Raw genomic sequence first — 17,568 nt, 5'->3', positions numbered from 1 at the left:
TCCTCAACTTCACCAGGTTCGATAAGAGGAAATTGCAAAAACTGGAGGGCGAGGCTGAGGACGACATAGAAGGTAGCTAATAAATATTAATGAGGTTTCGCCTCCCGCCAATCGGGCCCGGGGAGAACCTTCTCCCGGCTCATTGGAGCCCCGCCCCCTCATAAATATGTAGCCGGTACCGCCCGCCGCGCACTGCCCCGCCCTCTACTCTTCTCCCTCGCAACGGACTCTCCCTTCAAACGGGAAACAAGATGGCGGCGGCAGGTCCGAGTACTCGGGCCTCTTCCGCGGCGGCAGCGGCAGCTCTGAGTCGGCGGGGCCGACGGGGCCGCTGTGACGAGATGGCGGCAGCCAAGACTGGGGCCCCGGGCGCGGCCTCTGGTCCCGCGTTGCTGGTGTTGCCGCCGCCGCTGCTGCAACCGCCGCCACCGCCGCGGCCGGAGGAGTCGGGCTGCGCCGGGTGTCTGGAGACCCTGGGCGAAGCTGCGGCCCTGCCGTGCGGCCACTCGCTGTGCCGAGGCTGCTCCCAGCGCGCCGCCGACGCAGCGGGCCCCGGTTGCCCGCGCTGCCGTGCCCGCGGCCCGGGTTGGGCCCGCCGTCGGGCCCGCGACGACGGCCAGGCCGACGCGGAGGTGCAGAGCGAGCGCGCCCGCCGCGGCCAGCCGGAGCGCTGCCGCCAGCGCCGGGACGGGGGCGCGGCCGCCGCGGGGTCCAGGCCGGAGCCGGAGCCGCGCGCCGCGGCCACGGAGCCAGGTGGAGCTTTCCCTCCTCCCTTTGGGGGTCTGGAGCGAGGCCGAGCGCGCCCGGCCTGGCCTGGTTGGGGGGGTGGAGGGTCCCAGGCCGTGCTCGAGCGGCTGTGTAGAGTTCGCGTGGGGTTGGAACTGGGCTCTGTCCAGACGCATCTGTTTCTGAATTTTGAACTTCAGAATGAAGTACGGGCACGATGGATTTGGAGGGGCAGTAAGGGGATCTCGCGCCTTACGGAAGTTAGAAGTTTGGAGGGAAACAGCATTCTTGGAACAAGTTAGGGCCAGGTTGGAATGGTGTGTGGGAGAAGGGTTCCTAACTTTGCAGGAGCCCTGGAGGATCAGAGAAGTGCTTGGTTTCGTGTTGGGTGAAGAGCTTGGGGTCGAACTGCGTGTAGAGAAGTGGCTCCTGGGCCTAAATGGATTAGTGAGAGGTATGGAGTATCCGGAGTTAAGGGGGCGGGTTGAATTTGAGGATGTGAAGAGAGCTTTTCAGACTAGAGTGTGGAGTGGGTTGAGAGAATGAACTCACAAGCGCAATTTTCACAAAATCTTGACAGAGCCTCGCACATCGGGGTTATTTATATTTATAATTAATAACTCCAAAAATGAATAAGCTGTCCAGTAGTGCTCGACAAAAAAAAAAAAAAACACAAAACAACAACAAAACTGGGTGGGGGTTAAGTTTCGTAAATGGAGATTGGTTGGCAGGGGCTGCTTCTGTCTCCATGGCTGTGTAGGTTTCCTGCTATCGTCCTGGTAGTTAAAAGTTGCGGGACTGTTGCTTTCAACTTCTTTGCCTTTCGATACCTCCCACAGCCTGCCCCTCTGGTGCTGAGCTTGACGTTGAAAGTGCCCTGTAAAAACACAAAACAGAACGGTGTGTAACTTAGGACTCCGAGACACATCCAGTCAACACAACATCTATGTTCTTTGATAAAAAAATGCTTACCTAGGAGGAGATTTCCAAGAAACATAATTAGGAAAGGCCAGATATTTGCACCTTTTGTGTTGGGAATTCTGCCATTTTTTTTTTTTTTTTTTTCAGTAGGGAAAAGGAAGCGTTGCTTGTGTATGAAAGTGCAGTCTCTAGAAACTACAGTTTCCGGAATGCAGTTCTGTTTTGATTAAAGCAGACACCTGCCACTGTCCTAGGATACCTTCCTTTTATTTCTTTGTCTTACTTGGCTATATTCCTTATTTTTCCTTTTAAGTTTCACAACATCCTTATGAGAGAGGTACTTTTATTTCCATTTTAGAGATGAAATTGAGGCCCAGAGAGGTTAAGTAACTTGCGGAAGGGTGAACCCCAATTCTATCTGATCCTTGTTCAGAGTAGGTGAGAAGGCCTCCCCAAACGTCATCTAATTTGTGGGTGCTGAGTGATGATCTCATATGCTCTTTAGTTTGCTTCAAGTTCTGAGATTATGGTAAAAATTTCTCTGGTCTTCCTACTAGTACTATTGATTATATGGTCAAATAAGATAGAGATGTCTGTTCTCATTTATAAAGTCTGGACTCCTCTGTGAAATATCAGTTCTGGACTTTGATTCATGAGAAGGAGTATGGCTTGATAATTTGTGCAAACTTTTTCTGATGAAGAAATTTGTCATAAAGTGTATCAGTGATTAAGGAAAATTATATAAAATGAGATTCCAAATTAGGATCTATTGAATTACTGAGTATCCACCAATTACTTATATGTTTATATGAGGACTGTGATGAAAAATATTTTTCCTTAAATATTCTTGTCGGATCATTGAGTGTATATAATTACAGGCTTATTAAGTCAAATCATTATAGGAGAATATTGCTGAACAGGGTTTGCGAATTATCTTCTAGCTTCAGTGGGTTGTCTGGACTTGTTAGGGTTATATACAATTTTTTAATTTAGAATTTTAATATGCCGTGCATTCACATAATCCAAACACAAATGTAAGAAAGTGTACAATGGAAAGGTTCCTCCTATCCCTTTACTCATTTCCCACTGCCACCAAAGATTCTCATTCTTCCACAGTTTCTTTATGCTTCTACATAAAAATTCAAATATATTTATTTTAGTTTTTGATCTTTTTACACAAAAGGTTGTATATTGTATACATTGTTCTGTAACTTGCTTTTTTCCATATAAAGATACATGATGGAAAACTTTTCATATCAGTATATAGAAGGTTTCTTTATTCTGCTTACAGCTGCAAGGAATTTCATTGAATGGCTATAACAATTAACTGTCTATTGGTAGACATTTAGGTTGTTTCCAATCTTTTGCTATTATAAAAAGTCAGTTATAAAATTGTTATATACATGTGTATGTGCATTCATATGGAGAGGTCACCTGTAGCTTTCACTAGATTCTCAAAGGGATGCAGAAAGAAAGCTAGGAACCATTGTTTTAACCCAGGTCTCTCATTCTACAGAAGAGAGAACTGAGGCCCAGAAGAGAGTAGAAAGTGACCAGCTAATGGTCATCATGAGTTAGTAGCAGATAAACAAGGACCAAAACAATAACCCATAAATAAGGGCTAAAACATAGCTTAATTCACAGTTAAATGCTCATGATGACTTGTAATAGAGAAAACTAAAAATACCAGTTTTATAAAAACTTACATTGTGTTTTTGAGTGGGAAACAGCAACAGAACTAGCAATTTTAGGTATATTCAGAAGTATATTGCTTAGCAGTTTTTTTGGGGCATAGTTAGGTTAATTGATAAAAAGAAAGGTCAGAATTCCTTTTTAATACTGGAAATTAAATTTTGTAGTAAATGCACTGGTGCTTAAGTGAAATTCTTATATATATATATTCTTATATATATATATTTTAATTTTGTTGAAGCCCCATGGCTCTTTTGGAATTGAATTGTCTATATAATAAGTATAAGAGTTTGTGCTTGTCGAAAATTTTGGTTGTGTTGGTGACATTTTTGTTTTTTACCAGTTTCCTGACAAGCTTTAAAATTCAGAACCTTAAGGACTCCTGTATAACATGTTTTGTTTTATTCTTCTATGCCTTGTCAGTTTGCTTTTGGATATAGCAAACTGTTGCACAGTTGACTTGTGCAACATTGTGTGAAGTCTACTTCAACTTTATCTTCCTTGAGGTTATAGCTCATGGCATATATTGACATAGTATTTGAACCATTTTGAGCAATATTCACAAGTATGTAATGAATGTTTGTGCTGGGCCAGGCACTGTTCTAGGTTCTTGGGAGACCTTAGTGAATGAAATGTTCAAAGATTTCTTCTTCTTGGAGCTTATATACTAAATTTAGAGGCAGTCTTTGTCCATTGATTAAAAATAAAAACTGTAGCACATGGGCATATATAGGTGCTTTTGCAACTGCATTTGACCCTTGAACAACAGGGGTTTGAACTGTGTGGGTTCCACTTATACATGGATTTTTTCAATGAATACATTACAGTGCTGTAAATGTATTTTCTCTTTCTTATGATTTTCCTAACATTTTCTTTTTTCTAGCTTAGTTTATTGTAAGAATAGAGTATATAATGCATATAACATACAAAATATGTGTTAATCAGCAGTTTATATTATTAGTAAAGCATCCGGTCAACAAAGGGCTACAAGTCAAGTTTTTGGAAAGTCAGTAGTTACTGTAGATTTTCAACAGTGCTGAGGGTCGGTGCCCCTAACCCCTGTGTTGTTCAATGGTCATCTGTATATACAACAGCAATACTTAAGTCTCATTGATAATAATTAATGAATCTTAAGAATTAATTTAGTCTTTTGATATGAAATCAAGAGTGACCATTCTAAATTATACTGCTTCTGAAATTGAAACCAAGACCTTTTTAGGATAATTCTTTTTCTTCTACCCTGGGTAATAATTGAAGAGAAAAGCTACACAAAGGCCAATGAGTCCTTTTTATTTTTTTATTTTTTTATTTTTTGGAGAGAGATAGAGAACACGAGTTGGGGAGAGGGGCAGATGGACAGAGAGAGAGAATTCTGACACAGGTCTTGATCCCACAACCCTGCGATCATGACCTAAGCCAAAATCAAGACTTAGACTCTCAACTGACTAAGCCACCCAGGAGCCCCACCAATGAATCTTTTAAATTGGCAGTTAAAACTTAAAAAAAATTTTTTAGTGTTAAAAGCGCGTTTCAAAAATTCAATAGTACCTCATTTATCCCATCCCTTTCATCACCCCTCAACCTCCCTGTTCACTTAGGGTTAACATTATACATTTAAAAAAAATCCTCTTTCTGTGACAAACAAGTCGTTCTGGTTTATTACTCAGTTGGCAGACAATGTTTGCTATGTGTGCAGCCTAAATTGCATTTAGGACTAATGAATAATGAAATCATGTGATTGTAGTGTAAAAGGATAAGAATTTCCCTCAACTGTAGGGATTTGTTGTAAAATGTATAAAATGACTCAACTTTTTATCCTTAATGACACGTACACATATTCCAGAATTTGAGAGTGTCCTTATGTGTTCTAATGCAGGAAACAATTCAGAATGAGATTACCTCGCCAACTAAACACTAATTACCATTAAAGGAATATCTGTATCCTATAGAATTCAGGGTTGAGCCTCAAGAATTTAGGAGGTATTTGGTTTTCTTCTTATCCACTTCCAAACTTCCAGTTAATCCGGACAATTGCCTACCCTTGAATTCATTTATATCTGAGGGGTTTTTTTGCTTTTTGTTTTTGTTTTGTTTTTTTTTTTTTTGAGTGTAGAATACGGGATATGTTTGTCAAATGTCATCCCACTAATTCAATGAGCATTTTGGGGGCACATGCTCTGTAAGATAATACAGTAAAAAAGGGGAATAAGACATGGTCCCTGTTCTTTAAGATTCCACAGTCTGGTTGGAGAAACACCTTATCAAAAATATTACAAAGTAGTAAGTGAGGTAAATGCATAAAGCCAACAGAGTATAGGAATGGGATAACTAAGCATCTGGAGGAGAGCTGAGGAATTTGAGCTCTATGCTGAAAAGGTAGGAATTTACCAGGTGAGAGAGGAGGGGATGGCCATTCCAGGCAGAAGAACCTACATGCACAAAGGCATGAAGTCTCTTGGCATATTCAGGGACTGACAGGAAGTTAAATATAGATGGAATGTGGGACTGAAGTGGGAAAGAAGAGAAGGGACTGGGGAAGTTAGATCACAAAGGGCATGGTATGTCATGATAAAATAATTTGGGACTTTGTCCTATAGACAGTACAGAGCCCTTACAGATTTTTAAGTAATGACGTCATCATAATGGTGTACTTTAGAAAGAATATTGGTTGGGGTATGGAGGAAAGACATGAATAGAAATGAAGAAGGGAGTCCAGTTAGGGGACTATTTTAGTAGTCCAGGCAAGAGATGAAGAGGGCCTGGACTAAAGCAGTGTCTGTGGGGATGTTTCCTTCCGTCATGCATTAATTTAGTAATCATTTGAGGGTCTTCTGTGTGCTAGGCAATGCAACTGCATATAGAATAAAGCATGATTCTTTCTCTTTGAGTCAGCGTAGTTGGGAAGATTGGTGCACAAACATGCAACTGAAATGTGTAATAAATGCAATTATAATGGTAATGCAAGATATCATTGTAGAAGGCAGTAAGGAATATGTTAATGGGGCAAGTTAATGGAGCAGGATCTGGAGACAGATTGCCTGTGTTTGAATTCCAGCTCTGCCATTTATAGCTGTGTGCCATTGCGTAGGTTGCTTCAACTCTCTGTACCTTAGTTTCCTCATTTGCAAATGGGGATAGTAATAGCAAAATCATAATGTTGGTAAGACTAAATAATTGGTAGAATGCTTGGCATATAAAGAACTCAATGAAGAGCTTCCAGCTTGGATGGGTCAGAAATGGCTTCAGTGAAAGGCAGACACTTGACCCTGAGTATTCAGTAGGTGGATGGGGGCAGGATGAAGATGAGGGAAACCGGTATATGCAGAAGTACAGGACTCTGAAATAACAAGGAGACTTCCAGGGATTGTAAGTAGGAGTGGTTGGAGCATAGACTACATGTGGGAGAGTGGGAGGAGATGGAATTCCAGAAATAAGCAGTTACTGAATAACAGTGGACTTTGAATGCCATGCTCAGGAGTGAGGATCCACTGAGGAATTTTAAAGAAGAGTTCCATCTTTGCATTTTAGAGTGATTACTCCTATAGGGTTAATGTAGCAAATGGATTGGAGAGCCCAGATTCTCTTTTAGCAAGAGGGCTGAGATGAGAAGATGCTTCTGCTGCAAATATCCAGAAAAGCTAGATGATATTGAATTAACAATTCTTTTAAAAGAATTCCCGAGCTTGCAGGAAAGACAGGAAAATCTCCAGGTTCTAGAAATAAAAATGGAACTAAAAACCAAAACTTTAGTAAGCTCATGCTATGTTGCCCTAGAGTGGGGGTGAAGGGGTGGAGTGAGGGGCTATTTCTGGTTTTCTATTCCTAGTGGATTGAGTTTTAACCACAGAAAAAGGAACCAAAACTAAGACTTATGCATAAAACTGGGATTCTTGATGTGCATTCAGAGTGAAGGGGTGGGCAGAGAATAATCTTCCTACTGGTACAAGCCAGTAATAAGAAATTTTGTCTTGATTTACTTGGGCTCTATGCAGAGAGGAAATGGAGAAAAGAGCTTTCCTGAGAAATTGAAGCGCATGATGTATGCCTTGCTCATATTTGGGATCTGATTTTATATTATATGGTTTTAAGTATCACCATGCTGAGAAATTAATATAAAAGCTGGCTCCAAACTAGTGATACCCATGGATCACCTGGAGAAAGGAAAAAAAAAGACTCTAAGAAGTACTCCCAACTCGCTCCAGAAGAGATTCTTTTTTTTTTTTTTAATTTTTTTTTTCAACGTTTATTTATTTTTGGGACAGAGAGAGACAGAGCATGAACGGGGGAGGGGCAGAGAGAGAGGGAGACACAGAATCGGAAACAGGCTCCAGGCTCTGAGCCATCAGCCCAGAGCCCGACGCGGGGCTCGAACTCCCGGACCGCGAGATCGTGACCTGGCTGAAGTCAGATGCTTAACCGACTGCGCCACCCAGGCGCCCCCAGAAGAGATTCTTTAAGAAGAGATAAGCCCAACCAAAGATGAACTTATAATTGAATGTGACACACGAGGAAACCATTTTCTAACATAAATGAGACTTAGTAGATATAACAAGCAAGGGGATTCTGTCTCCAGGAACTGGGATAGTAGAATAGCAGCTTGAATGATAATTTAAATTGGCACATTTTAAGTGACTAAAGACATTAAAGAATTAATGGAAATCTCAAGAAGTGAGAAGGACATTATGAAACAGGTGCATTTAAAAAAGAGCTAAACATAATGAAAAATATAGTCAGGGAGGTTAAAAAAAGCTCAGTGAATAAGGTAAGCACTAGTTTACACGGATGAAGAGAAAATCAGTAAGCTGGGAATTAGATATGTGGAAATCCTGAGGATGCAGAACAGTAGGATAAAGGAAAATCTGAAAGAGAGGTGAAGAGAAATGAAAGATCAAGAAGATCCATCATCTAATAGTTACAGAAGGAGAAGAATAGAATGTGGGAGACATGGAATTTAAAGAGATGGTGACTTGAGAGTATTTTGGAATTAATAAGAAGACATGAATCCTTAGGTTTTAGAGTCATGAGGCCCTAGAAAGAATTAAATGAACAAAGCAAACAACCCCCACAACTAAACACATTGCAATGAAACTGTAGAACACCACAGGCACTTTAAAAAGCAACCAGAAAGGAAAAACAAAGGAGCAACAGACTGAGAGCAGACATAACCAAGAGAGGCCAGAAGAAAATGGAACAATGTCTTCTCAGTGTTGAGAGATCTGAATTTTGTATTCAGCTAAGTTATAATTCAAGAGTGAGGACAAAATAAAAATATTTTCAGATAAACAAAAATACAGAGAATTTACCACACTGTTTCTGAAAGAACTATTATACTGAAGAATATACATCAGCAAGAAAGAAATGTAATGGGAGAAAATAGGATACAAGAAAACATGGTGAACAAAGAAATGGGTAGGTAAACTAAGTGAATATTGACTCTATAAAGCAAAAATAATTATGACTAATATGTGGGGGTTAAAACCAAAATGGGACTAAAATATCAGACAAGGATAAAATGTAAGCTGGGAGGGAAGGTGATCAGCATTGAACAGTTCTTAGGTTCTATATATAGTTCAGGAGGATAGAGATATTGATTAACTTTAGGCTCTTGGTCAGATGCATATTAAAAATTTAAGGGTAACTACCAAAAGAAATAGAATGTAAATTTGATCTGCTGCATATATATAGAACCATACTCCTCCCAAATTAGAGAATATACATTCTTTTATTTTTTTTCTTAAAAAATTTTTTTTAACATTTATTTATTTTTGAGAGACAGAGTGTGAGCAGAGGAAGGGCAGAGAGAGAGAGCGAGAGCGAAAGCGCGAGAGCGCGCGCGCGCGCGAGAGAGAGAGAGATTCTGAAGCAGGCTCCAGGCTCTGAGCTGTCAGCGCAGAGCCTGACATGGGGCTCGAACCCACAAACTGTGAGATCATGACCTGTGCCAAAGTTGGACGCCCAACTGACTGAGCCACCTAGGCACCCCAAGATTTTACGTTCTTTTAAACAAATGTAGAACATGCACATAATTAGGCACAAAAAGTTTTAACAGATACCAAAGATTGCTATATAAACTGTTATCTCATCCCAGTACAATAAAATTAGAAATCAGTGACAAATATAACCAATCCCCCTCCCAGTCCATGTTTGGAAATTTAAAAAGCAGAAACAAAAACGTCTAAATAATGTATGGTGAAGAACAAAATCATGGAAATTGGAATATATTTAGAGTTGAGTAACAATGAGATAGTAAACAACTATCTCAGAATCTGTGGAGTATAACTAAAGCAAAACTAAGGAAAATTTAAGTGTCTGAATTATGTTTCATTAAATCTTAAGATGCCATCATTTGTAAGATGTGCTGTCATTTACCAAACAATGCTTTACTGTCACTCAGACTTTTTAACTTTGTACTTACTGAAAGAGTTCTTATAAATTTATTACAGATTTAACGTATCACTTGAGCATATATTTTTTTTTTAATTTTTTTTTCAACGATTTTATTTATTTTTGGGACAGAGAGAGACAGAGCATGAACGGGGGAAGGGCAGAGAGAGAGGGAGACACAGAATCGGAAACAGGCTCCAGGCTCCGAGCCATCTGCCCAGAGCCTGACGCGGGGCTCGAACTCACGGACCGCGAGATCGTGACCTGGCTGAAGTCGGACGCTTAACCGACTGCGCCACCCAGGCGCCCCACTTGAGCATATATTTATAAAAGGAAGTAACGTGATAAATTAGAATATTCCTGTGACTTCATATTCAGAGCCTGATTCTTCTAAATCATGGAGGTTGTGTTTTTCTATGTAGTATTGTTTACTGTGTCATTGAGACCATTGGTGATACAGAATTTCTTAAAAGAGTGTTCCACAGCTCTAACATTTTTCTTTTCTTTTTAAGGAAAAGAACTTTTTAATTTAAATTTTAGTTAACACAGTGCAATATTGGTTTCAGGGGTAGAATTCAGTGATTCATCACTTAACATTTAACACTCAGTGCTCATCACAACAAGTGCCCTCCTTAGTATACATCACCCATCTAGCCCATCTCCCACCTCCCTCCCTCTGTCAAATTCATAGTTTGTTTTCTATTATCTAACATTGTTCTTTAACACTGCTGACACCCATCATGTTTGGATGCTCATGCTTGTTTGAGCTTGCCAAATGGCATCAACAAAATGTTTTCAGATGAGATTTATAGTTCTTCCTCAGATGGCCTTTATAGGCTAATACTGAGGTTACAGTTGTCCAGTCACCAGGGATAACCACCAAATCATACATTTTTTGATGAGCTTACTCTTTAATTGTGTACATTTATACATAAATAAGCAATGACAGTGCCATCATCACTGCTGCCTGGCTGACAGTGATTATAAGACTTCAACTGTAAGAAACATCCCAATTTCAGAGATGTTAATATGAAGAAATGTAGGTCCTAGAACCTGTAAGATATTTGAGTTGAAGAAAGCCTAAACATTATTGAATTAAGTGGTGAACCGAAATAGTTAGAAAAGTAATAGCAGAGGGGCACCTGGGTGGCTCAGGTCGTGATCTCACGTTCATGAGTTCCAGCCCTGCGCTGTCAGTGCAGAGCCTGCTTGGGATTCTCTTTCTCCCTCTGTCTCTACCCCTCCCCTGCTCATGCTCTCTCTGTCTCACTCCCTAAATAAGTAAATAAACAAATATTAAAAAAAAAATAGATTAAACCCAAAGGAAGTAGAAGATAGGAAAGAAAAATAACAGAAATTAATGGAATAAAAAATAAACAGTGAAGAGGATTAATAAAGCCAAAATCTAATTCACTGAAGGTCGTAATATGAGATTTATATTATGGGGGCGCCTGGGTGGCTCAGTCGGTTGAGCATCTTAACTTCAGCTCAGGTCATGATCTCACAGTGTGTGAGTTTGAGTCCCGTGTCAGGCTGTGTGCTGACAGCTCAGAGCCTGGAGCCTACTTCACATTCTGTGTCTCCCTCTCTCTCTGCCCCTCCCCTGCTCATGCTCTGTCTCTCTCTGTCTCAAAAATAAATAAAAACATTTAAAAAAATAGGGGCGCCTGGGTGGCGCAGTCGGTTAAGCGTCCGACTTCAGCCAGGTCACGATCTTGCGGTCCGTGAGTTCGAGCCCCGCGTCAGGCTCTGGGCTGATGGCTCAGAGCCTGGAGCCTGTTTCCGATTCTGTGTCTCCCTCTCTCTCTGCCCCTCCCCCGTTCATGCTCTGTCTCTCTCTGTCCCAAAAATAAATAAACGTTAAAAAAATTTTTTTTAAAAAAATAAAAAAAGGTTTATATAATGGACAAATCTCTGGCAAGATTGGTCAAAGAAAAAAAAACGAAGGCATAAATGATATTAGGAATGCAACAGGGAATACAACTACAGATGTGATAAAGATATAAAAATCCCGTAAATATAGAATATGGGCTTTATGCCATGAATTTGAAATATTGCATAAAATAGTTCACTTACTAAAAACTGCAATCTGTCACAGATTGCTTAAGAATAAATAGAAAATATGAACAGAAATGTAACTAAAAAAGAAAATGAATAGTAAAATCTATCCACTAAGTAATATGTAGATAAAATAAGCAAAATCCAGAATGTGGGAAACTGCAAGATACATGGCCCATTACCACAAATAATGTGAAGAAGAAGGAGGAAGAGGAAGAAGAGGAAGAGCAATAGAAGGGAAACCTGTAGATGAAAAGACGTAACAAATTTAAGTGCGTGAATTTATTTGGATCCTGATTTGAAAAACTGTTAAAACATTTGATAGGAATTTGAACACTGTTTGGATGTTTGTTGATATTAAAGATTATGAAATGTTCAACGTGACAATAGTTACATATTTTGTAAGAGTCCTTCAGGAGAGATACTAAAATGTTCCCAGATAAGATGATTTGATGTCTGGGATTTGTTTCAAATCATTCTTTCAAGGGGAGTGGGGAGAGGTAATGACTGGGGAATAGATGAAATATGATTGGCAATGAATTGATTGTTGAGGCTGGGGGATGGATAGGTTGGGGTTTATTATACAGGTATCTGTAATAAATATTTGGGACTTTTCTGTAATAAAAGGCAGAAGAAAAATTCTATCTGCTTAGGATGCACCAGGCACAGGGTTTTACAGGTTACCCAAATATTGCAGGATGCAGACTATTCCAGGAAAGAAAAGTGTTTTCAGGTTCCTTTTGGAAGGCTTTTACAACTTGATATCAAAATCATACAAGGACAGCATAAGAAAGGAAAAATACAGACCAATCTCATGAATGTAGATTTAAGAAATCCAAAATGAAATATACACTAATCTAGTAGTGCATTAAAAAAAACCTCACAACCAAGTAGCATTTATTCCAGGAATAGGGGTTCAGTTTAACATTAAGAATCTAATGTAATTCAGTATACAGCATTAATGAACTAAAGGAAAGTAAAACCATATGATCATCTCAATAGATTCTTAAAAGAGCATTTGACAAGAATTTACCATTCATTCATTTAAAAAGCTAGAACACCTGGAATAGAGGGGAACTTTTTCTTTTTTAGTGGAACTTGTCAATAAGGATGATTAGTGAGTGGCCAAGAACACTCAAGACAATTTTGGAGCACATTGCTTTATCAAATATTAAGCTATTATAAAGCTGTATTAATTGAAACAGGTACTGATGTCAGGATAGTTGGATAACCAGTGTTAAATAATTAAAAAGTCCAGGGGCACCTGGGTGGCTCAGTTGGTTGAGCGTCCGGCTTCGGCTCAGGTCATGATCTCACGGTTTGTGGTTTCGAGCCCCGCGTCAGGCTCTGTGCTGACAGCTCAGAGCCTGGAGCCTGCTTCAAATTCCGTGTCTCCCTCTCTCTCTGCTCCTCCCCTGCTCGTGCTCTTTCTTTCTCTCAAAAATAAATAAACATTAAAAAAATTAAAATAATTAAAAAGTCCAAAAAATAAAGAGTTGAGTAACATGCCCTCATATATTTGAATTTGATAGATGACAGATGGCATTACAAATCAGTGGGGCAAAGATTTTCTTTTTCTTTTCTTTTTTTTTTTTAATATAATTTATTGTCGAATTGGTTCCCATACAATACCCAGTGCTCATCCCAACAAGTGCCCTCCTCCCTGCCCATCTCCCACTTTCCCCTCTCCCCCAACCCCCCCTCTACCCTTAGTTTGTTCTCAGTCCTTAAGAGTCTCTTATGGTTTGCCTCCCTCCCTCTCTGTAACTTTTTTCCCCCCTCCTGCATGGTCTTCTGTTACGTTTCTCAAGATTCACATATGAATGAAAACATTATGGTATCTGTCTTTCTCTGCCTGGCTTATTTCACTTAGCATAATACCCTCCAGTTCCATCCACATTGCTGCAAATGGCCAGATTTCATTCTTTCTCATTGTCAAGTAGTATTCCATTGCATATATAAACCACATCTTCTTTATCCATTCATCAGTTGATGGACATTTAGGCTCTTTCCATAATTTGGCTATTGAAAGTGCTGCTATAAACATTGGGGTACATGGGCCCCTATGCATCAGCACTCCTGTATCCTTTGGGTAGATTCCTAGCAGTGCTATTTCTGGGTCATAAGGTAGTTCTATTTTTAATTTTTTGAGGAACCTCCACAGTGTTTTCCAGAGTGGCTGCACCAGTTTGCATTCCCACCAGCAGTGCAAGGGGGTTCCTGTTTCTCCACATCCTCTCCAGCATCTATAGTCTCCTGATATGTTCATTTTAGCCACTCTGACCAGCGTGAGGTGATATCTCATTGTAGTTTTGATTTGTATTTCCCTGATGAGGAGTGACGTTGAGCATCTTTTCATGTGTCTGTTGGCCATCTGGATGTTTTCTTTGGGAAAGTGTCTATTCATGTCTTCTGCCCATTTCTTCACTGGATTATTTTTTGGGTGTAGAGTTTGGTGAGTTCTTTATGGATTTTAGATACTAGCCCTTTATCCCATATGTCATTTGCAAATATCTTTTCCCATTCCATCGGTTGCCTTTTAGTTTTGTTGATTGTTTCCTTTGCAGTGCAGAAGCTTTTTATCTTGATGAGGTCCCAGTAGTTCATTTTTGCTTTTAATTCCCTTGCCTTTGGAGATGTGTTGAGTAAGAAATTGCTGCAGCTGAGGTCAGAGAGGTTTTTTCTTCCTTTCTCCTCTAGGGTTTTGATGGTTTCCTGTCTCACATTCAGGTCCTTTATCCATTTTGAGTTTATTTTTGTGAATGGTGTAAGAAAGTGGCCTAGTTTCATTCTTCTGCATATTGCTGTCCAGTTCTTCCAGCACCATTTGTTAAAGAGACTGTCTTTTTTCCATTGGATATTCTTTCCTGCTTTGTCAAAGATTAGTTGGCCATACATTTGTGGGTCTAATTCTGGGGCCTCATTCCACTGGTCTATGTGTCTGTTTTTGTGCCAGTACCATACTGTCTTGATGATTACAGCTTTGTAGTAGAGGCTAATGTCTGGGATTGTGATGCCTCCCATTTTGGTTTTCTTCTTCAATATTACTCTGGCTATTTGGTGTCGCAAAGAACCCATTTTCAATTGTTGTGGATAGTTAGCTAACCTTATAGAAAACCAGAAAAAAAAAATAGATCTTTACCTCATACTATACACAAAAAGTTAATTCCAAATAGATTAAATGTCAAACCACAAAACCTAGAAAATACTAGAAGTATCTTTATGAAAATGAGGTAGAGAAGGATTCTTCATACAAATAAACAGCATAAAGGAAAGACTGATAATTTGGACACATTAAACACTTCTGTATGATAATGTAAAGTAAGAAGATAAATCACAGGGTGGAAGAAAATGTTTTCAATGAAATAACCAATTAAAGATTAATATCCAAAATATATGAGAAACCACAAATCGCTATGACAGACACCTCACCAGAAAAATAGTGAAAAGATAGTCTATTTGAATAGACATTTCATGGAAGAGGAAAACTGAAAAGCCAGTAAACATCTGGAGTTATGCTCACTATCATTGATAATTAGGGAAAAGCAAATTAAGCCAATGATGAGAGGCTACCAGACTGCATAATTTATGATCAATTAATGATAATTAATGGGGACCCACATGCTGCTGGGGAAGTAAAACCCGGTATAACCATTTTGGAGAGCGGTTTGGCCATACCTAGTAAGGTTGAAGAGAGATATTCTTTATCTCTTGCCATGTGGCAATTCCGTTAATAGGTGTCTGCCCTATGTATGAATGTGTATGACATTTATGATATATATTCATGTATATACACCTATACACAATTACAAAGTTTTAAAAAATGATGCTCAATATAGTACTGGAAAGAGTAGTAACAGCTGTCCTTGATAAGAAAAGGGATAAAGGGATAAATTATGGTTCAGGCAATTATTGTTTATCTTTCTAGAGAGAACTATTGTTAATAATTATACATTTCCTGCCAGACTTTACTAGCTTTTTACCTATGCCTAAATATTATATATGGCTTTTTAAAAATGATAATTAGTAAAAAGAAATTGTTTAACTTTCTTTTGATATATAAGGGCCAAATTGATGTTTAATCACTTCATTGACTAGGGAAGGTTCTGTTGCCTCAGGATATCACTCACATGTATCCTGTAGTATCTGAAATTCAATACATATTTTCTTTAGGTCCCTTATTCTTGCGGTTCTCTTAAAATGCAGGTACTTTTGAGAAAGAGAACTAGATAAACTTGTTCATATAGGGTAGGGAGGTTTTATCATTTTATGCATTCTTAAAGTTGGGATAGTTTTGAAGAGGGAAATAGCATTTATGGAGTTTACTTTGTATTAGGTCCCATATGTTAGGTTTTATAGTTTACTTGCTAGACATTTATAGAGTATCTAGATGTGTAAGGCATTGAACTAGGTGCTTAAAAAGGGTAGACTTGAAGAGAGCAAGAATGTTTAGAGGAGGAACATTGAAGGAAGAAGAATTATCTTTCACACTTAATAACTGTGCCTGAGTCTATTTTAGAAGATTAGGTTAAAAATAAGTGTCAGACGATTGTGATGAAGATATGTAAGGGAAGAAGAGTGCTGATTAGTCATACTGATAAAGATGGTGCAAGACTGTCCAATTTCAACATCTCACTTTTCTTTCTGGTTTTCTAGAAGAAATGGATAGTATTACTGTGGAGATAGTTGTATGCAAAAGCTGAGCTGGTTTATCCCAGACTGATAACTTTCCATAAGCCTGCTATTAGCTATTTTGATTTGAAAGATCCTTAGTACTTAGGCTAAGTAAAGATTCTGTTTGTTTATCAGATTATCCCCATTCATTGAACTCTTTCGTGCCTATTGTAAATTGACCCTGGGGAACCTTGGAGGTCCTTCTTGGTGACTTTATTAAGAGCAGTTTTGGGAGAGTGGTGGAACAAACTAAGGCCCTAATAGCATGAGTTAAAGTGAGAAAGGAGAAACAGTGAATATATACACTACTCTTTGGAGGGGTCTGCTGTAAAGGGGGGCAGGGAAACAGGCCAGTACTTGCTGGAGGGCAAGAGCTCAGGAGTTGTTTCTTTTTAAGATAGCTGATATTATGTCATGTTTGTGTATTAGATTTGTGTGTTATCATAGTAGAGAGGAAGAAATTGATGCTGGAGAGAGTAAAGTGATGAGCTAAGGTGAGAGAAGATGAGACCTGGAACACCAAGGGGAGATAGATTTTATACATGAATAGGGATATTTCTCCCATTGTGGGGACTACTCATTGCCGTCTCTATATTGGACAATTTTAATGGTTTGAAAGTTAAGTTTTCTAGTGAATTAAAATCCACTTCCCTAGTTTTAGTATTCAAGTATTTAAAGACCATGATTACTTCTATCTAAATTTTTAGGTTAAACTTCTCAAATTCATTTCTTTGGTCTTCTTCCTTTCCAAATGTTCTGATCATGCTACAGTACTTAGAGTTCTTGTAATATAGTATGCTTTTTGGCCTTTTGTCCTCTATGATTATCCTACCTGGAAGACTCTATCTTCCCGTCAAATTATACTCATCTTCTCAGGCCCAGGTGAAATATTAAGTGCTCTGTAAAATTTTTTTCACACTCATACAGGAGTCAGTTATCTTCCTTTGTGCCACCACACAGCATATGCATCACTCATGTCACTGGATTTCAGTTCCTCATTTGTGTATCTGGCACTGCAGTGAACTTTCTGAGGTCCGAGATTATGTCTTCATGTATTCAGCACTTCATATGGTACTTAGAATATATTAGATACATAGTAAATGTTTAATGGAG

The 17,568-nt window shown here is 39.1% G+C and overlaps 1 protein-coding gene across 1 annotated transcript in view; it reads left to right on the top strand.

Annotated features, from left to right (window-relative positions):
• The first annotated feature begins 246 nt into the window (after positions 1-246).
• The window catches only part of RNF169 (ring finger protein 169), a 109,500-nt gene continuing 92,178 nt past the window's right edge, over positions 247-17,568 (top strand). Inside the window, exon 1 of the mRNA XM_047071427.1 lies at positions 247-753. Within this exon, the coding sequence (XP_046927383.1) occupies positions 252-753 (502 nt within the window). The 5' untranslated portion in view covers positions 247-251. The remainder of the gene's footprint in view (positions 754-17,568) is intronic.

Source organism: Lynx rufus, unplaced genomic scaffold, assembly GCF_022079265.1.
Source record: "Lynx rufus isolate CCGP_SWC_20201006 ecotype Redwood Valley unplaced genomic scaffold, mLynRuf1.p SCAF_9, whole genome shotgun sequence".
Lineage (NCBI taxonomy): Eukaryota > Metazoa > Chordata > Mammalia > Carnivora > Felidae > Lynx > Lynx rufus.
The sequence above is the reverse complement of the archived record's forward strand: the minus strand, read 5'-3'. Positions and strand labels throughout refer to the sequence as shown.